General features: G+C 41.2%; 3 protein-coding genes and 1 long non-coding RNA gene across 7 annotated transcripts in view; 2 read left to right on the top strand and 2 right to left on the bottom strand.

Moving 5' to 3' along the window:
• LOC109520754 (uncharacterized) overlaps positions 1-1,466 on the top strand; it is a 4,557-nt gene extending 3,091 nt beyond the window's left edge. The window contains exon 2 of the long non-coding RNA XR_002169232.1: positions 556-1,466. This is a non-coding gene — a long non-coding RNA (uncharacterized LOC109520754). The remainder of the gene's footprint in view (positions 1-555) is intronic.
• Positions 1,467-3,672: 2,206 nt separating this feature from the next.
• The window catches only part of rep15 (RAB15 effector protein), a 26,344-nt gene continuing 8,560 nt past the window's right edge, over positions 3,673-21,456 (top strand). Inside the window, exons 1-4 of one of the 3 annotated variants that reach the window (XR_002169225.1) lie at positions 3,673-3,817; positions 4,974-5,229; positions 6,758-6,820; positions 8,899-9,890. Coding sequence is in view for 1 of the 3 variants with exons in the window: in XM_019878122.1 (XP_019733681.1) it covers positions 5,017-5,229; positions 6,758-6,820; positions 8,899-9,444 (822 nt within the window). In the remaining 2 variants the exon portion in view is untranslated. Of the gene's footprint in view, positions 3,818-4,973; positions 5,293-6,757; positions 6,821-8,898; positions 10,410-21,456 lie in introns of those variants that run through there. The other 2 variants (XM_019878122.1, XR_002169226.1) reach the window with 2 other exon arrangements.
• On the bottom strand, positions 11,114-19,765 carry poglut3 (protein O-glucosyltransferase 3). Its single transcript, XM_019878118.1, has 6 exons — positions 19,503-19,765; positions 18,912-19,109; positions 16,692-16,975; positions 16,387-16,597; positions 12,670-12,866; positions 11,114-12,595 (listed from the first exon to the last, which is right to left on the bottom strand). The coding sequence occupies exons 1-6, from the start codon at positions 19,735-19,737 to the stop codon at positions 12,155-12,157; spliced, it is 1,566 nt and encodes a 521-aa protein (XP_019733677.1). The 5' UTR covers positions 19,738-19,765; the 3' UTR covers positions 11,114-12,154.
• The window catches only part of cyb5r2 (cytochrome b5 reductase 2), a 10,479-nt gene continuing 8,791 nt past the window's right edge, over positions 19,769-21,456 (bottom strand). For both annotated transcript variants that reach the window (XM_019878121.1, XM_019878119.1), the window contains exon 9: positions 19,769-20,476. In XM_019878121.1, coding sequence (XP_019733680.1) covers positions 20,304-20,476 — 173 coding nt within the window. In that variant the 3' untranslated portion in view covers positions 19,769-20,303. The remainder of the gene's footprint in view (positions 20,477-21,456) is intronic.

Genomic DNA, 21,456 nt, shown 5'->3' with positions numbered 1-21,456 from the left:
GAACGTACTTTTAAGGCCGCCGTGATTTGCGATCTCCAGCAGTTTTTTTTTTACTCATTTTGCGAGCTCCTGCGTTTTGTTTTGAAGTAATCGGTCACGTGATGGAGAAGCGTGGCTTGACGTGTGTCAAGCGTGACACAGACGGATGTAACGGAGAATCCGGTAGTTTTTCAAAATAAAACATCTTTCGTATTCCGAAATAAAACTGAATTAAGTCAAGTTCTTTCTGTGCGGCCCGGTACCAAATGCCCGGCGGACCGGTACCGGTCCGCGGACCGGCGGGTGGGGGGCCCCCCTGTGAAGGCACAGATTTCCGCGGACCGGCGGTTGGGGACCCCTGCTGTAAAGTACAAGTTTCATTGGCTAAACCCACAGGGTGATTTGGCATGGAATGATCCTCTCATCAAATTTCATTACACTTGTTTTAAGGTGAATAACGGGTTTTTTAATTAACAGCACACAAAAAAAAAAAATTAGCAAAGGTTGTAACGTCTTATTTCAATATGGCCAACTACCGAGATCTCTGAACCATTTCCCACCATGCTTTGCCTCCAGTACCTGCTCAGCCGAGATGAGGTGGCGAAGGAGCTAAGGAAGTCTCAGACAGCTCTAGTTTGAAGCAACTTCAAGTGACGCTAACCACTGAGCACTGGCCTAACCACACTGCATCTACTCCAACGAGCCACTGCAGTCAACGTAACGTGGAACACGATACAATTTGGAGTGGAAAAAAAAAAACGGATTCACCATCATTGTGGTCCCAGTTTGACACTGTACCATACTGTACCCGTGAACATGTTTAGCCGTCTAATGCAATGCCGCAAGTGAGTGTCAGTCATCACATCAGTCTTATTGTGTGTTTCATTGCAGTGCATGAGTGTGTAGGTTTTGATCTAATGTGGTAAAAAGCAATAAAATACACAAATACCTCAACTCTTTTAACAGAACGTGTGAGATATATGTCGTGTAAAAATAACATTTTGTTAATGACCTCTTTACCCAGTAACTACTATGACTGATTGACTTTTACTAGAATTCACATCGGATGCTATTTTTTGAAGCCACGTGTTTTGTGCCAGTCCACACAGGTAGTGTAGGGGCACATGCAGAAGTTGTCATGCAGATGACACACGTTTAATTCCCAGTCAGTGCATCGACACCAGCGGAGCTGGCAAAAATAGGTGGAATTGCATCAGGAATTGAGGATGTGAAAACTGCCAAACAAGTCGTGAGTGACTCACTGTGATGATAGGAGATTTGGTGCTGGCCCCAACCATGCTGACCTACAACAGGTGGTGTTGTATACTGTGGACAGATAGTGAGATTTACTTCATAAAGAGATATCTTACTATTACAAAGATGGATGTGTTCAAGGGATCTGTTCATGGAGTTCATTTGCAAGTGTTTATTCAATTTTTCTGTTTTCTAAAGGTGGACTCAATTTGACTCTCATGCTGATCAAAAAATACCTAAGAAATCACAAGTCATTTAAAACAGCAATACTTCTCACAGTAAGTCACAGTGGCTGTGTCAACAGCCATTTGAAGGGCTATGCATTTGACAAAAGTTTTTTTTTAAAAAATACGCATGATGCTCTTCACTCCCTGAGCTCTCAAAGGGGTTTGGGCACTCCCAGACCCCTTTGAGAGCCAAAAGCTGTGTGTACGCCCATATCTCATAACTTGCAGTTAGTCCAAGTCATTTTCTCTTTAGAGGTTTTTTTTTTTTAAATTCAGCAACCCCAGTGTGTAGCACATGTCATATCATTGGTTTTATTTCTGTCTCATTTGCCAGGAAGCTGCGCCACTTATGACAATGCACATCTGTGTAAAAATGTTTTTAAAAAGTCATTCAACATTGTGCAAAGGAGTCACTATAACACAATTTTGCAATAATAATAAATATATTTGAAGAGACTCAGACAAGTTATGATTTTCATTGAATAAAAAGCAAGATTCCACAAGTTGCTTCATGTTCTAATTAAGTTGCACTTAATTTGAAAAGGAACAATATCCTGTCACTCTCACCAACATCAAAGACGAATGGAGCCTTGTGGCAAAAATATTACCCCAACACAAATCTATAACTCAATGTTTCGCACTCCATTTAATGCTATAGTAATATATCTCTGGACGTTAGTGTATAATTACTGTATCAATCAATAATTAAGATTCAGCAATATTTGTATGTGGTGAACATATTTGTCCGCTGTTATGTTAATTAACTTGGGTATTTTAAAAAAAGCGTGATTTTTTTTTTCTGTATATTTAGAACGGATATAAAAAGTGGGATTAACTTGCGATTAATGGCAAGTTAACTATGGAAAATTGTAAATGACTGCCAATCTTAAAATTATAGATACACACATTCATCCATCTATTTTGTAGTCCACTTACCCTCACAACGGGTCGTGGGTGTGCTGGTGAGCATATCCGCCTCACAGTGCAGAGGTGCAAGGGTTCAATTCCGGCTCCGGCCTTCCTGTATGGAGTTTGCTTGTTCTCCCTGTGCCAGCGTGGGTTTTCTCCGGGTACTCCGGTTTCCTCCCACATTCCAAAAACATGCATGGCAGGTTGATTGAGCACTCCAAATTTTCCCTCGATGTGAGTGTGAGCCAAAATGGTTGTTTGTCGATGTGTACCCTGCGAGTGACTGGCAACGAAATTCAGGGTGTACCCCCACCTACTGCCCAAAGACAGCCTGGATAAGGTCCAGCCCCCCCCCCCCCCCCCCCCACCCCTACCCACAACAGATTGGAAAATGGATGGATGGATGGATGGATGGATGGATGAATGGAGATGGCTGCATTATCTTGCACAATGGCTCAAACGCCCTCTTATATCTGTGCTAGCCGAGCAAAATACTATCAGAAAGAGAACTCTTAACTATCCACACAGTTAGACTGCACTTTGGCGAGACTTGCGCCAGGCATGAAAAAAGGGCCCTTGACTTCAGTTGTTGCTGCAACTAGTTTTTAGATTCAAGGAGCAGCTACTTTTTCACACAGGGCCAAGTAACGTGGAATAGTTTTTGTGTTTTCATTAAAAAAATAATAATGAATAAAACATTAAAACACCATTTTAAAAACTACATTTTGGGTTGACTTGGTTTTCTTTGACTCTTATTTACATTTGATAATTGTAAACATTTAAGCTCGGAAACTATGCTATGGAAAAAAACAAAACAAAACATTTTTTTAAGAAGGCAAATACTTTTTGCGGCATTGTATTTAACTATGCATGTACATGTACATTGTGTTTTGCATCAGAGTGGTCTATCTGGCCTTCTGCTGCATGGTTTGTCAAGTTTCTGTTTTTAGAAATGAGGAAAGACAAAAGAATCACCGGATAGTGTTCTAATTAAATAATGTATGAAATTGCTCATGCCAGTTTTGATGTTCACTTTCCCAGTCCTTGAAACTCTCCATTTTCTTTTTATCGCTGTTAACTTTTGCTCCACTTTTGACAACCAACGTCCTCATTCGAGCCTCCCTTGAAAAACAGAGAAAGGGAACTTGTTTACCTGTCAAACCCTTCAGGCCAACCACAGTCGAGAAAAAGCTTCTTCGAGTTTCTAACTGGTAAGATAACTTTTTGTTGACTTACGTAAAATGGCGTAAATGACAAAAACCCCACCCTTGCGAACACTTTCACCTCCCATTTGAAGCTGGGATGGAAAGTCCTTCGCTGTACTGAAAGTCCTGTACACACCCAAAAAAAAAAAATTAACACACACACCTTGTGTACATGAGCAGGCGAGGGAAGAGGAGCAGAGGAACTGGACTTGGAACGGCTTAAAACATCCGGGGCCGTCCTAGGTAAGCTCCATATTTTTAGCAAATAAATGTTTTTTTTTTGCACAAATTTGTGACAGTGACTATAATGAAAGTTGCAGCGCTCCATATGGCAGTACATTTGAATCTGTTGAATCCGCCATTCCAAAACATAACTGCATTTGTTGTGCACATTGATCTTTTATCCCTGATGATGCCATATTGCTGCTTTCGCCGCATTCTACTGAGCAGTCAGGACAAAGACTAAGTTGTAGTGAATTCCATTTCTGGTACCATGCATGGTCATTGACAATGACAATGATGGTCACAAAATCTTATGGAAAACACGGAAGTCTCGCAGGATTTGCTCAAGATCATTTTGATTGAAATCCACATTGTATGACTTCAAAATTTTCCCTTTGGGAGGTTCCACTGTGCTGCGTACACATCAGCAGCTCTCTAACTGCACTGGTACCTTTACTTTCAAGTTTAATTCCTTCCCAACTGGAATGAATGGACATAGAATTTCCAAAACAATTTAATTTCCACTCATAAATAAAAATGGAAATAAACATTTAATTTCTTGTATCTACTAAACTGTTTTTGCCTTATTCACCTTAATGTCCTCACTTTCAGCGGCTTCTCAATGTATCTGGATAATACCGTAAATAAAATAAATAAATAAATACATCTAATTTGTGTCGAGGTTTGTATCTTTTTTGAAATTTTTTCACTGACCTCGGCAGGTGTTTATCATTTATTTACTTTATTTATTAACTCCTTGTGCTTCTGTTCAGTACATAACGTAGAAGAAGCCGACGGTGCTCATATTGCTTCGGATCTTCGACTGCACACACATCTCACACTTTTCTCTGATTTCTAGCTTTAATTCAGTGGACATTATCCGCTTGTTCAAAAGCACAAACCTTCTTAGGAAACATGGTTAGAAAAAAGACATTTGGCAAAAACACAAGCTCAAAATGTAACAGATGCCGTCAGTTTCACTGCAGTGTAACCATGCGAACGGATGGGGGCCGGATGTTGTGATTGCTCAAACTTTTGCTCACAATACAAAGCAAAAAAAAAAAGAAAAAGAAAAGAAAAGACCCACTGGTATTTAAATCGGGGCCCTCACAAGGCAGTGTTGTACGTCGTTGCTAAAATCAAGTTCGACTCATCTCATTCCTACTCTTCTCCGCAGTGTATCGGTGAGACCCCACTCTGATCTTCACTGTCCGTCGAGCATGGGGGAGAACATGAGTAAACCCTCCGCTAAGCCCTTTCAGGATGTCACCTTCTTCACCTCTTTCAAGCCCTACAACCCTCCCGCCACCAATGACGCCGCACCACCTCGACCAAGCATCTTCTCCACGCTAAGACGGCCCCCGGTGGCCAAACCCAATGATTTCATCCCTCTCTTCAGTGACTGCATCACCGCTGCCTCATCCCGAACTCAGGAGTACCTCATCTTCAAGGACCCAGAGGACAAGTTCCACCCCAGCCCAGACGCCCTCACTCAGGTAATATGCGGGCGCTGCACTACACCAGGGCTAGTGGGTGCAATCATTCCATCATAAACCTGTATAGCCGCAGTGAAGCCCCTCCAGCCTTGTAGTTTATATTTAGAATTTTTTTCATTTAATTAAGTTTGAAAACATTAAGAAGCTCACAAGTAGCCATTCTTTCGCGCAAGAAGGACCAACAGAATCAACATTGCCTGACTGCTGTGTTCAAAGCAAACTTGAGAAAAACGAAGTATCCAACCATGGCTTAAATCCACTATAGGCTGAGTACTAGTTTAGCTTAGATGTGCACTTTATAATTTTATATCGCTCTGTTTTGATTCCCTAAAAAGAGCTATTAAAGGAGCTGTTGTGTGACAAAATATTTTTTTCACTGTTGTTGATGGACAGTAATATTGTGTGAGAGATTATGTGCGAATAACTGCTCCAAGTGAAAAATGTTCATGTAAAATTGAAAATCGAAATTGTTATTTCAGTAAATATTTGCATTTTGCACAAAGAAAACTGATTCATGATTCCATGTTGATGAGAGCATTAAAACGGGAAAAAATAGGACAAAAATATAAAAGGAAATTCAGAAACGATAAAAAATGTGTGAGTAATCACGATTAATTCAGAGTTAATTTGAGTTAATTATGACAGTTGTGTTTTTAATCAGATTAAATATTTTAATCGTTTGACAGCTCTAATATATACATATATACATATATTAATAACACGCAACCAGACACACAAATGCTTTGGGTTTTTTGTTCCCCTCTACACCCCTCGCAATCACATTGGGACCAGTTCGCAAGCTCGCGGTAGATCATGATCGCCGTATTGGGCACCACCGGTGTAAAGTCATTTCAGAGATTTGTTTCTAAATGTATTATACTTTACATGAAAATGTGAAAAGCCTGAAAACTGTGTAACTCACTTCACTGCCAAAACCATTTCGGTTTTCCTGATTTTGTGGGTTTTTTTGAGGGGTGGGGGGCATGGAGCCCAGCATTTTGGCATCAAAGATGAGTCGTCCCTCCCACTAGATATCACGAGTGAGTGACTCCATTCGCATCAGTGGTTTTCCAGCGCAAATGTGGCATGCCATTGCCTCACTAGCTTTGCCAACACCCGAAATGCATCACCCCTTCGGATAGCATGCAGTTATGGCCGCTTTAGAGCACCATGTTGTCTCCTTTTTTTTTCTTCTTTTTTTAAAATTAGTAGTACTTAGTAGCCAGGAAAGAGATTCGTACACTACTTTTCGGTGTCCATGTCCAGTTCTCTTCTTTGCTGTCACTTGTGCACACTGTCACCGCGGCGTAATCACAAAAAAGAGGTCGTACATATTTGAACGTATTTGCAAAGTATGTTAGAACGTTTTGCTAAAACATAGGCAAAAGGCTAAAAATACAGCATTTTTTTTTTTCTCATCCCTCTCTTCAGTGACTGCATCACCGCTGCCTCATCCCGAACTCAGGAGTACCTCATCTTCAAGGACCCAGAGGACAAGTTCCACCCCAGCCCAGACGCCCTCACTCAGGTAATATGCGGGCGCTGCACTACACCAGGGCTAGTGGGTGCAATCATTCCATCATAAACCTGTATAGCCGCAGTGAAGCCCCTCCAGCCTTGTAGTTTATATTTAGAATTTTTTTCATTTAATTAAGTTTGAAAACATTAAGAAGCTCACAAGTAGCCATTCTTTCGCGCAAGAAGGACCAACAGAATCAACATTGCCTGACTGCTGTGTTCAAAGCAAACTTGAGAAAAACGAAGTATCCAACCATGGCTTAAATCCACTATAGGCTGAGTACTAGTTTAGCTTAGATGTGCACTTTATAATTTTATATCGCTCTGTTTTGATTCCCTAAAAAGAGCTATTAAAGGAGCTGTTGTGTGACAAAATATTTTTTTCACTGTTGTTGATGGACAGTAATATTGTGTGAGAGATTATGTGCGAATAACTGCTCCAAGTGAAAAATGTTCATGTAAAATTGAAAATCGAAATTGTTATTTCAGTAAATATTTGCATTTTGCACAAAGAAAACTGATTCATGATTCCATGTTGATGAGAGCATTAAAACGGGAAAAAATAGGACAAAAATATAAAAGGAAATTCAGAAACGATAAAAAATGTGTGAGTAATCACGATTAATTCAGAGTTAATTTGAGTTAATTATGACAGTTGTGTTTTTAATCAGATTAAATATTTTAATCGTTTGACAGCTCTAATATATACATATATACATATATTAATAACACGCAACCAGACACACAAATGCTTTGGGTTTTTTGTTCCCCTCTACACCCCTCGCAATCACATTGGGACCAGTTCGCAAGCTCGCGGTAGATCATGATCGCCGTATTGGGCACCACCGGTGTAAAGTCATTTCAGAGATTTGTTTCTAAATGTATTATACTTTACATGAAAATGTGAAAAGCCTGAAAACTGTGTAACTCACTTCACTGCCAAAACCATTTCGGTTTTCCTGATTTTGTGGGTTTTTTTGAGGGGTGGGGGGCATGGAGCCCAGCATTTTGGCATCAAAGATGAGTCGTCCCTCCCACTAGATATCACGAGTGAGTGACTCCATTCGCATCAGTGGTTTTCCAGCGCAAATGTGGCATGCAATTGCCTCACTAGCTTTGCCAACACCCGAAATGCATCACCCCTTCGGATAGCATGCAGTTATGGCCGCTTTAGAGCACCATGTTGTCTCCTTTTTTTTTCTTCTTTTTTTAAAATTAGTAGTACTTAGTAGCCAGGAAAGAGATTCGTACACTACTTTTCGGTGTCCATGTCCAGTTCTCTTCTTTGCTGTCACTTGTGCACACTGTCACCGCGGCGTAATCACAAAAAAGAGGTCGTACATATTTGAACGTATTTGCAAAGTATGTTAGAACGTTTTGCTAAAACATAGGCAAAAGGCTAAAAATACAGCATTTTTTTTTTTCGTCATAGCACAGGGTATTGCGCAAGTCAATAACTCCTGACATTGTGGTAAAAAAGACGGAATGGATATCAAGCACTGTGGGAAAAAATGACAAATACATAATGTTTACTTAATTTTCAAACGCATGAGTATAAGGTAGGGCAAATGTTAAACACTTTGCATTTTTTAGCATTAACTTGCAATTAAGTCAATACCCTGTGGCTTTATGGGAGAAAATCTGTTTTTAGCATGTTGCCTACATTTTATCAATATGTTCGAAGGTGCTTTGTAAATACAGTACAGTATGTCCAAATAAGTTTGCCAGTCAAAAACGTTTATTCCACAGCGGCAGTTCCACGCTTGTGGTATGTATCATAATTTTACAAAAAAAAAAAAAAAAATGAGAACCTCTCAAGTACAGTATGCAAAGTCATGATTTTTTTTCCCCCTCAGCCGCAGGAAAGACATTTTATTTAATTTTTTAAAATAAATTAGCAAAAAATCTGGGGTATCGTGAAAAATTTAGAGTGGGGGGTGGGGGGAATAAAATAAATACATAAATAATTCATGAGTAAAAGTAATAAGTTGCCGGAAACTTAAATACTCAAGTAAGTAAATTTGTTCTTCCCACCAACGACCGTGTCCAATTTCTTTGAGACGAATTGCCCTTATGTATGTCTTGCAGATCTTCCTAATGACCTACATCTCCCAGAGCGTCAACCTCAACCTGACCGACATCTTTAACTGCACGGCCATGACCCCCGAGCAACGCATCCTGCTGGGGGCTGACTGGGTGTGGGCCGTGTTGGAGAAGTCCACCAAGAACCCTCGCATCCAGATCGCCGTGCAGGTGCTCCACCTGTCCGACAAGGAGGGCGGCGAAGAGGACGGCGTTCTCCCGGAGACGTGCAGCGAAAGCGTCCAAATGGCACAGAGGGAGTCCAGCGACAGGAACATGTACGAGAGGATGGTGGACTTCTGCACTTCGGTCGGCAAGGACTGCTACGCTCTATTCTTGTTCTTCGGGAGGAAAAACGACAAGAGCAATATCTACGGTGTTCTCAGCAACAACTTCGAAGCGGCCATCGGGAAGTGCGACAAGATCGATAGAGCTCTTCTGGAGAACTTCTTCAAGGGGTCTCGGTACCTGCACACACCCTCCGGGATGATGCAGTCCATCGTCACTCGGAATGAGGGAGACCCGCTCACCCTCATGATTAAATTCAGCTGATGGCAAGATCTTGAGTTCAAGATAATCATATTCTCAAAAGCAATTCTTAGCACGCGTAACACCGGTGAGAAAGGGTGCGGAGTTCCAAGTCAAACACTCTCAATCGTTTTGTTCCAATTTCAGCACAAGGTTGTGATCAGAATTCAAATAATTATTGCTAGCATAAATCCATCGCCTTTGTAAAACCTGAATTTGACTCATTGCAAGTAAGGTATGAACAGCCATGCAAGTGTAAATGTAAGTTAACGAATGCATATTATGTTGATTGAAAAATAATTTCCAAGGATGGTCACTTCTCTGGCTTTCTGTGACTCTTCCAGTATCTCTGTTGCAACGAAGCCAATTGTGAGACTTCAAACCGGGTGTTCTCAGAGGGAAGTGGCCACTGAGCTTTTACGGTCAGCATTTCATCTCCAAGAGAGAGAAAGCGAGGCAAAGGGAGGGGGGTGGGGGGGGGGAGAGTCACATAAACGACATTCTTGTAAACAAATACTTGTTTTGTTCTAAATTTTGCCAGTCAGTTCCTTGTTCGACAACATCAAGGTGTGCCCGAAACATTGAGCAGCTGGACCAGCAGCATTGAAAAGTTGAGAAAAGGTCAAATTAGGTTCGGCTGTCAAGATTAGCGTCTTTGCGGTTAATCCTGAAATTTCCTGCCAAAACCCAAGATCCTGAACTTTATGTTGAGTAGTGTACTTGATGAATGCAGCGATAAATATGGAAACTGTCTCTGCAAAAATCACTCACCACCCTCCTCATACATAGACAGCTGACTTCACCCTTTAGGCGCCAGAGTTTTGTCAAGAAAATATTCAGTTTTGATTATTTCTAAAGTGTATAGCTTGAAAATAGATAGAGTCATGCCCACTGTAAATGTTGCATTTTTGCTACTTTGGCACCAAAGGGGATAAGACATTTATTTTTTATTGCTGTTTTTTTTTTCCATGGGTCAAGGATAGATACTTGAATAAATCCGCTCAAAAAGGTTACAAAAATGCAACAATTGCCACTGATATTTTGAAGGTATTGACTTCAGTTAGCGTTGCCTAGCGAATTAAAAATAAAGCAACTTGAAAAAAAATTTTCATAAATCGCATTGAGCATTGGGGGTGTGAGACTCATGCCCACAACAATGCCGTGTTCTGTTGCCACTGAGAGTCGGAAAAATCCATCTGTGCCCATGGCCGCCATGCTTTTCTTACATGCATCCGAGTTGAGACTGAATCATCGAGCGCCGATGCTCATTTCAGCCAATGAGGCTTTAAAATATGGATACAGGGGTTCACGGTTTATGACGGAACAAGCCGAATTGATATTATGGCTCGTAGTACTTAGCAGCCAGGAGATTCATCCAGCCTTCCTTGCTGTCACTTGGGACCTTCTGTGGTGTAATCACCACCCGCCCCCCCAAAAAAACCTAAACTCCTGCAAAAGCCATCAGTGTCTTATTATGAAGTCTTGCAAGATTTGCTGATTTGACATCACACAGGATGGTTTTTCTCGCTTCTGTGTGACATCAGAGACAGATTTAGCTGAAAACTGAAGTTGAATTTTTAAAGTCCAGCTTTGGGGTTTGCATTTCGTGGCTCCTCTGTATGGTGTCCCACTACGGATGGCATTTTGCTGTATACGCTGTACGTACCAATTGTCTTTTTTTCCTTCTCAATATAATATAAGGCTCAAGACCTAAAGTTGTTTAAAAACTTGATGAATAAAATCCCAAAGGTTTTAAAGTAATGTTTTTTTTTCCCCAATTCCACTGCATTCTTTGCCTCCAAAATGCAACAATGTGAAATCAAGACCCATGAACGGGGCCTTTTACTCAAATGTACACACAATACGGTAAAGTCACAAGCTTGGAACAAGATTTGTCTTATTTCAAGAGTAGAATTCACCCAAACTTTAATGAAGCCTGCAATGCTACACACGTTAAACCAAAGAAGCAAAGTCTGTCACATATTGGTGTCCCACTCCCTGGAACAGTAATTCGATTGACGACAGCTGTTTGTCAAGGTGCCTTGTTGAGTGGAGGTATCAAGAACGCCTCGAAGTTCCTTTGGGAAGATATTCAAAAAGTGTGTGCAATGTATCGTCGCCCAGCCTAAGTCAGACAAGTTTGGCAATATTTACTTAGAGCGCATACAAATGACACTTAAGTTTGTGACCACAGCATTGCTAATATTTGCACTGTGGGACGAAACCCTCTAGTGACTAGAGGGGTTCGTGATATGGGACTAGACTCTAGTCATGGGACCAGAGTCTAGTCTCAAGTCACAAGTCATGAACAGTTTCCTTTTGGTGGTGAGCTTCCTTTTCAACTTATTTTATACTTCACACTAAATTTGTGGTTGAATATTTTTGTCTCTGTTATATCCGTTTCATAAATGTCTTTTCTTCACACTCATGAGACAGGGTACGAGTACAAAGGCATCCTTGTGTCTGGAATTTGACCTAAGTTTTGATTTTATTTTTGTTGAACACTTTAGAAGGAAATGAATATGAAAACACGGACGGGGTGACCAGAGGAGTAAATAAAAAATATGATACGTAAAAGTAAAATTACAAGGTAATAAAAAATATTAAGAAAATCATGAAACTTTTTTTTTTGTTTTAATCTGGAAAAGAGTCGTACTTTCCCAAATGTTTCACGACCTACTTTCAAATTTCACATACGGTGCGGCATTGCGATATTTTCTCTGTCGAAGGTGTGTCATAGTTCATCTCTGACAGTCTTTTCTTCTTTGTTGCCATCACGCTGACACGTACACCCATTTGCGTGTTCATCCGACAGAGGCACCGGCTCCATGTCGGCGTGGCGGCTCGGCCGGCCCGACTGCCGTCGGGCATACGTCAGCAGCACTCTGTAGTAGTAACAGTAGAGTCTGCTAGGGCGCAGCAGCTCGCGGGCTGCGGCCTGACCGGCCTTGGCCATCTTTCGCGCCTCGGCATCATTCTCTTTCGCCCATTTGATTTTTTCCAACAGGTCTGACAGGTTTCTCTTAAAGGGGAGGTAGTGGGCGCCAGCTTTCAGACTACTGTAGAAATGTTCATAGTAGGGCGAGTCCTGCTTCAGAACAAGACTGTTTCCAAGCATCAGGTAAGGGAAACGATACGCCGCCACCGTACCGTCCACGTTCACCTGGTACTTGTACTGAGGAGAACAAAACATGGTGAATAAAGAAACACGCATGCTTTCGCACTTGGATCCAATGACCTGACGCTCACCTTAAAGAAATCAAAGAATCCAACAAGCGGCGCTTTGCCAACATGTTTCTCTCGGTCTCTGAAAAAGAACCATCCTGTGATGCCGGCATCCAGAAGCTCGGGATGTTTCTTGGACAGAGAGACCAGCTGGAGACGTTCCTCTCGGCTGTCCCTGCCACGGAAAAATGCCCGATTGGTTTTGTTTACCCACGAGGAACCTGAAAGAGATTGTCCAGAGTTTTGCTTTTATTTGGTCCAAACGCGATTAAATCCATCACATTGGCGGCTACACTAAATTTTTCTCATTCTTGACTCGAGTGGTGTTGCACTTCCCGATAGCTGTATGATTATGTCTTCAGCTTGGCAGAAATCATATTTTCACATACTTGACATGATGAATGTTATTTGTTTACAGTATGCACTATTAATTATAAAAGTCTGTCCACAATATAGGAGTCAGAAGTGTAGGGGGTACAATGTTTAATAATGAAATGCATGCTATGTACATATACCGTATTTTCCGCACCATAAGGCGCTTTGGAGTACAGTATAAGGCGCATCTTCAATGAATGGCCTATTTTAAAGCTGTTTTCATAAAGAGGACGCACCACATTATAAGGCGCATAGAATCGAAGCTAGGATAGGAGCTGCGGTTGCATTATGCATCCACAAGATGGTGCTATGCTAAAGGGAATACAATATAATACAATACAGCTTTATTAATATAGAGCCTTCACAACTGCTGCAGCTGTAGCAATGAGAACTGTTCACAAACATGGACATGAAACATTAAATACAAATGGCATTACAAAACAATAAATGAAAGACAAAAGTTATGATTTAACAAAAAGGCACAGAAACCTCATGGGCTCACATCGACAAGGGGCTAAATATCCTTCGAAGTCTTGCTTGTCTCCTGCTTCCTTCGTTTGGTCAGTAGTTAACTACGCTTTTGGTATTATCTCTGTTTCATAATGGCTGCGCAGAGATCACAAAGTAGCTGTCTGTTTGTTTGTTTGAGTGTGTGTTAGCCAGAACTATTTTAGGTTACAATTGGTGCCTGCTGATTATCACCACTAGATGGCATTGGAACACTAACAGGGAAACAACTCAAAGCGGAATATAAAGGGACTGTGATGCCATATATAAGGCGCATCGGATTATAGGGTGCACTGTTGGCTTTGGGAAAACTGAATGCTTTTAGGTGCGTTGAAGTACACCCTTGTCTGCATTACTAAGTAGATAAAAAGTTTTTCATGTTAATTCACGGTTTGTTTACCTTTATTTTAGCACAAGACTAACCTATAACATTAAAACATTCCTGCATAGTACATCTGATATTGTTTCTTGTAAAAAAAAAAAAAATGTATTGCTTGTGTTTGTTAAAATAAAACTGAACTATATGGGAAAAGAACCTTGAACATATAATCACATCTTAAATTGGACTTGCAATACTGAGGGGTATACCGTATTGGCCCGAATATAAAACGGCCCTGATTATAAGACGACCCCCTCTTTTTCAAGACTCATGTTTGAAAAAAGACTTTTTGAACACCAAATTAATTTTTATACAGAAAATAATTACAGTGCATCTGAAACAAATGATTACAACAATATATTTGAGAGAAAAAGCATGTTATTTTGCCTCATTCAAATCTAAAGTGCAATCACATTCGTAGATGTACTCGAAGGCTTAAGGAGATGATGGAGGGGGAGGAGAAGGAAGAGGAAGATTTTATATCATGGGGCCGAGAGGGTCTTCGTCGTCGCTGGAATGGGCTTCAAGAGTTACTTCCTCCTCCGTAATATCAATGAAGGAAGAAGTTGAGGGTCCAGGAGAAGAAGATGAGGGTTGACGAGTATCTTCCTTGGAGGGTGTAGTAGAAACTGGCCGAAAAAAGCGATCTAACATGATTGCAGTTTTCTTCTTTTTCTCATCATAAATGATGCAGTAGCACTGTATGGCATCATTCATTTGATTTGCAACCTTTGTGCAAAGTTCAATATTTGGGTCTTGCTGCTCGAACAGTGCGATGGCTTTATCTATGAGCGAAAACCCCTCGGCCAAGAGTTCCGTCTCGAATTTCTTCATGGGGACAGGCGTTTCCTCCTCCTCCTCCTCTCACAGCGCCTCACGTCGGTATAAGCGGCGGAAAGAAGCACTGCAGTACTCGGAAAAAGGCGCGTAATACAAAATGTAACTTACAGCATCTCTGTCTGAACATTTTTCGACATACGTGTACCCGCAAAAATGTTCGTATGTACCGTTGTTTGTAACTCGAATGTTCGTAAGTCGGGGAGCGTCTGCAATTTAAATGAATTTTAATGGGATTAATTTTTTTCTCGCGAGATTAACGCGGCAGACATCACAGCGGATGTTACATTGCTCTATAAATAAACCAGAAAAAAAACAAGTGCGCTGCACATGTCCACGCACGTTTGTTTTGCCAGCCACGGCAGCGCGAGACTCCGAAAACGGATACTTTAAGAGTTTATGAATGGAAAGTTTACTTTTAAAAAGTTGCCAGATTGTTCCACTGACAAGACCAAAGTCACCTGTATGTTTTGCAGTCGACGTCGAGTCTGAAATACCACTGAATGGCCAAGCACACAGCTGACGTGAGTACTCCTGCAACCATAGCTTAAATCCATGATTGGCTGAGTACTAGTTTAGCTTAGATGGGCACTTTATAATGTTATATTGCTCTGTTTTGATTCCATAAAAAGAGCTGTTAAAGCAGCTGTTGTGTGACAAAATATTTTTTTCACTGTTGTTGATGGACAGTAATATTGTGTGAGAGATTATGTGTGAATAACTGCTCCAAGTGAAAAATGTTCATGTAAAATTGAAAATCGAAATTGTTATTTCAGTAAATATTTGCATTTTGCACAAAGAAAACTGATTCATGATTCCATGTTGATGAGAGCATTAAAATGGGGAAAAATTTGACAAAAAATATAAAAGGAAATTCAGAAATTATAAAAAATGTGTGAGTAATCATAATTAATTTTTAGTTCATTTGAGTTAGTTATGACAGTTGCGTTTTTAATTAAATATTTTAATCGTTTGACAGCTCTAATATATATATACATATATACACACAGGTGTATATATATATTTTTTTTAAATAACAATTTGATTGTTTTTCAAAATCATTCAGTCCTACCTATGAGTATTGTTTTTATCATCTTCAACTGGGGCACTCAAAAATATACGTACATTGTTTGTGAGCTCATGGAACAGAGTGGCACGCCACTTCGGAACAAATACATACAAATGCATTCTTATATTTGCTCTTTGCCAAGCAGGAAGACAGTTCGTACAAGAATAGAAAAGGCATAGTGACGTTGCGCAAAACACAAACAGCGGGGGAACTCCAGATGTCTCCGTTATCCCCGCTGAACTCTGGCGTGACTCGGCAGCACGAATGCAGAGAAACAAAAGTTATTATGGAGATTTATTCCGTACAGCGCATCTGCTTTAGAGTTGTGACGAATTGCATGTACCCTTTGAATACAGCGGTTGAATTAGTGGGATGATGTCAGAAACATTTACAATGCGTGTTCAGCCAGGCACGGTAATAAATGTTTTTGTTTTTATTTTCCTCCTGATCTTTAAGGGCGTGGGCACATTTATTCTGATCTGATGGCTCAGATTTGCAGGTTACAGGTTATCATTATTGATGCATGAAAAGGTGAACATCAAAACTTTCTTCCGGTGACCCACGAGTGTGTTACCTGTGTTGCCTTGAACAGAAAGCAGGTCATTGGTGACGCCTCTCATGCTTTCCAGAGTTGAATGAGTGATCTCGTAGGTGGGGAGGACGATATCTCGTGAGTCTGTAGATCCGCACCAGGACAAAATCGGGACAGGGCCCGCATCAGCCGGCCTCGTCTCCAACGGCCAGTCGCCGACGTTGATGTAAAACTCGACATCGGGTACCCTCACCTTCACGGGTGTACAGTAACGATCCAGTCAGTGATCAAAAGCTACTCATGAAACATTTTCTTGAATGGTGCTTGAAAGATTGTGAATGCTGTACCTTCCTCGTCAGGGATAGCAGCATTTCATCAGAAAACATCTTGAAGTCGGTGTATTTTCCCAGCGCTCTGCGGTACAGACGATTATTCAGAATGGCGTAGTGAATGATGCCTCCTCGGTTTGCAAATCTTTGAGGCCCCTGCTCCCGGAGGCGCTGCAGGTCGATCGACGGGAACGATTTAAAGTCCGCCTCAATCTGAGGCTCGTCAAGTGGACACTGCATGACGCTCTGCCAGGCGGAGGCGTCGGGTTCAGGACAGTCACAGTACTCATGATAGACTGGACCTACACATTGAAAATAATGTTCAAGCTATTAATATATTTTTAATGCAACAGTTACCTTATTTTTGTGTTACAAGTAAGGAATTTTTTTTTTATTTGACTTTAATTTAATCCCACTTGAAACATGAAGCACAAAGAGGACATTTGTGGTGATAGCATTAATTCTGACACACAGACGTCGCATTTGTGACACTCGTCAATGATGTGACATCATCTTTAGCAGAAGTTTCCATCAAATGACAACATCATCGAGTGATTGGCGTAGTACCCCAAAACATTTCTACCTCTTACAGCTTTGCTCCTTTGTCATTTCCTCCCTCCTCGATAGAACATTTCTGGTGGGAGGTGCTGGCATGTAAACAAAGGAGCAAGGACCTAGGAACGTGCAATTAGAGGGATGAGTTGAGCCCACAGTCAATGTCACAGTCAAGTCCACTGAAAGCAACAAACACACGTGAGACAGGTGACATGTGATCCGTCAGTCGTCCGTGTTACAGGAGTCTGTCAGTGGCAGACTGAGAAGGTGAGTTAGTGATGACTCGGCTAGTGATGATTCCGGTGATGGTCCAAAACCCACTTCCGTCGGTGGAGTCTGTCAGGGTTTTTTTTTTTAAATTTTATTTATTTATTTATTTATTTTTAAAGTTTTCCATCAATGGTCATTCGCCAGCAAAACGGACGCCCATCAGTGAACGTCAGTCTTGTGAGAATGCCCACCTCTGCTTTCTATGTCACACACAAGCAGAGCAAAAGCAGTCACGAGTTTCAAAGAAAAAAAAAAAACAGTGGGCTATACCTTTCGACTGGGCCAACCTAGAATAGACGGGGTGCACATGGAGTGAGAAATGCAGGGCCTAGACTAATTTTTTTACTGGCTGCACTGGTGTGCCCAACTTCTTTTCTAGGTTGCACTAGCGCTAGAATTTTTTCACCCAAATTTTTGACCACATTACATTCACAGAGCTGCCAAATTAGAAATTCACTTCCTGAACAATTTTTAAAAAATATTCCTAATTATAAAATTCTTATAGTGGGACTGCATGAGGGGGTGTTTCATTATATACTGGATATTTAATTAATATTAATACTTAAAAAAATAAATCCGAATTATTTACTTCTCAGTGACATTTCAACAATGCACAGTGCACACACTTATTTTTAAATAAATGCATGACCCCAAAGTTGTCAGTGCCATTGGTCATTTTCATGTTAAGATAATTTTAAGGACCAAAATAAAAACAAATGATTACAAATATCACTCACCATCAAAAGAATTCATTCAATGAGCCATAGCCGTTTGTATTCCAAGTATCAATTATTATTATGACAGTAATAACACAATGCAATCTGAGAGCATTGTTAAGCCATCCATCCATTTTTTAAAACTATTTATCTTCACTAGTCTGCGCATTATTGGACATCACAATTTGGGGATGTAACTTAACTTTGTGTTACCGTTAGCCTCAATTACAGTTGCACTTACAGCCATTCTTGTGTTATGTATCTGGCATTGTGGGACGAGAGGCTCGACAGCGGAGGTCTGAATGGCTAGCTAAATTAGCCATTAGGTCAGCAGGGAGCGTCTGTCACAAGCAAATGAATAAAGGTAGGGAACCCCTGCGGATGTCTGTGACATATTAAAAACTGTGTAGCATTTTCTCTCTCCCTCCCCAACATACCAGTCAGTATGATGGCAGTCCGCAGCTGATACCGGGGCACAGCTCATTAATACTGGGGCATGTGCCCCAGTAAAAGGGAGCTGGTGACGCCTCTGGTGAGTGCCAACATAAGAAGGCTGCCAGTGGCTTTAAGTCTCGCTACGGTGATTAAGGGGGCATTAGCAGTTCAGGTTATTATATACATTCGTGCTGAAATAATGACATAAGGATGACTGATGGACCCACAACTGGTGTTTACACTATGTGCATGACAAACTAACCTCGGACGATGTAGGGTGATTTAGCAACAGCAGTTTCATGATGGAAGATCTCAACCTTCAGGCCCGTCGGTGCTGTATTGTACAACCGGTACCTCACCATGAAGGATCCATCTCCTCTGTCCAAAGGTGGGGGAACGTGGATGCGGACGTGCTCTTTCTTCTCCAGTGAAGTTATCTTCACTTTAAATGTGTCTTTACCTGTACAAGACCGTGATTATGATCATTCACATTCATTGAAAGTAAAAATGAGACGTCAGAGTACAAATTTCCCTTCGAAAATCTGACAGGGGTCTTCAATCCTGTTCCTCAAGGGCCACTTTCCTGGATGTTTTCCACCTCTCTGTGCTGCAAGCACACCTGCTTGAAATGATCAGATAATCAGCAAAGTCTGCAGAAGCTGGCTAATGATCGACATCATTTGAATAAGGTCTGTTGCAGCAGGGCAAGATGGAACACAGGCAGGACAGCGGCCCTCAAGCAACAGGATTGAAGACCCCTGAATTATTCTAATCTATCTTTTCATGAGACCTGGATGACGGCCAATGTAGTAACTAACCAGGTTCGCGCCAATGAATATTAATAAAGTCGTACCTGGAGATAAACTGAAATTTTCTCCTTTGAAATCGACCGCTTGAATGAAGAAGTAGCGGACCGGCAAAACTACATGAGGGTCAAGTCCTGGACCCCAGATGAGACAACTCCCTGGGCTGATTCTTTCGCAGTTAACAACCGTGATTTGTAAGCTAATAAATACAACGAAGACCAAATGAACACACGGTAAAGCATGATGAAAAAGCGTGAGCGAGTCTACGTTACGTTTAAACATTGTATTGCGTGGTAGCCAGATAGCTCAAAGATTGACAGAAAACTTTTACTTCTCAGGCGACATGTTGGCTCAGATGGACACGCCCACTAAGCGGTGATGCATTCAGGTTCCGTCGAACATTTTCCAATCCAACAGTAAACGTCACATTCCTGGACTACTGCCGTTTAACTTTTTCACACGATTGATGAAAATCAAATCCAGTTTAGTTCATATAGTGTACATTGCCATAGCCTACATAATCCAAATCAAGTTAATTCTTTCTATACAGCATGTGGCTGTAAAAACACACCGGCAACAACAAAGAAATTAGCCAGTCGGTTGCTATGTGCTAGTCTTCACAGTGCTTCAGGTGACTGCTGGTCGTCATAGGTAGGCTGTGTACTCGGACTGTAATTTTATACAATGCATAAGCAAAGTTACAGTATTGTCTATGTGGCACTAAGCACTGAGACATCATTGTTAGACACACTCACATTTTAGAAGATGGGAACAAAAACTTTATTGCAATTTGAAAGTGTTAAAGAACACCCGGCATAGTTACAGGGACGATTGTTATAATTTCAATATCAGTATGCAAAGATGTGTTCTGATTTGTATCCCAGCTTCTCCAGATTTGGCAGACACGCATACTGGATCATTGGTGGAGGACCACACAAAACAACAAGAACATCTGAGGATGCAGGTGGGAGGTGAGCCTGGATCATAGTTGCAGTCACAAACCCGGAACTGTACTTCCAACCTATACAGTGGATAACAGGGAAAGGAGGGAGGAGCAGAAATGGTCACGAATTACTGAAAGGTCAAGACGTTTTAGACTTGTCAGGTCAAGCCAGACTTAAAGCCGATAGAGCATGCAATTTTCCTGCTCAAAACAAGACTGGAGAGAGTACCCCCCCCCCACCCCCTCACAAAACAAACAAAAACTGAGATAAGCTGTCGTGAAAGAAAAACACCAAGGAAGAATGCAAACGTCGGGTGATGTCTGTGGTTGAGGCTCAATGCAGTCATTTCAAACAATGTGCAGCTTTAGATGTCAATCCAAATATCTTAGCTCTACGGCAAAAATAAAGGAAGTAGCCTCACTGTTCCAATAAGAGGAGGTGAGTACACTCCCCAAATCATTCCGTTCGCAGTGGAACACCACTTTCTGTTTCTGTTTGTCATCAATAGTGTTTGCTTGCCGGGTAATGCATGTAAATCAGTGGCGGACCCTGAGGGCCAGCAAGGCCTTCTCTGCTGGCCTAAACATTCTCAGAAAAGTTTCTGAGAATAACATAAATTTGTTATTTTATTTTCATAAATATGTTAACAAAATGATTCTCTGTATTCTTTACGTCATATTATTTCCACTTAGTTGAGTTGAAAGCCACTCGAAAAATAACTTATTTATTACCGTAGAGTTTTTAACCAATCATATTTCAGCTAGCTTGTGTTGCCAGGTAAATTAAACTTGCTCGTGGCCTTCAGATTGAACAGCGCAGGCCCCTGTGCGCTGTAAATGAACGGGCACCGTCAGGTTTCAATAGCCAATCTCTGGCTGAGTCTGAGACTCGTGATCTGTATCCTGTATCCTGACTTGTTCTCGTCTCCTACTAGGGCTAGCTAGGAGGCCTTAAGTCGAGACTGGCCATGCGCGTTCGGTGATTGGATTAGGGCCTTTTCTGTTTCCTGAGAATTGTATCCTGACTTGTTCAATAAAGATTTAAAAAAAAAAAAAAA

This window comes from Hippocampus comes, unplaced genomic scaffold, assembly GCF_001891065.2.
Source record: "Hippocampus comes isolate QL1 unplaced genomic scaffold, H_comes_QL1_v1.1 scaffold37, whole genome shotgun sequence".
In the NCBI taxonomy this organism is placed as follows: Eukaryota; Metazoa; Chordata; class Actinopteri; order Syngnathiformes; family Syngnathidae; genus Hippocampus; species Hippocampus comes.
This window is presented reverse-complemented; position numbering and strand designations above follow the sequence as displayed.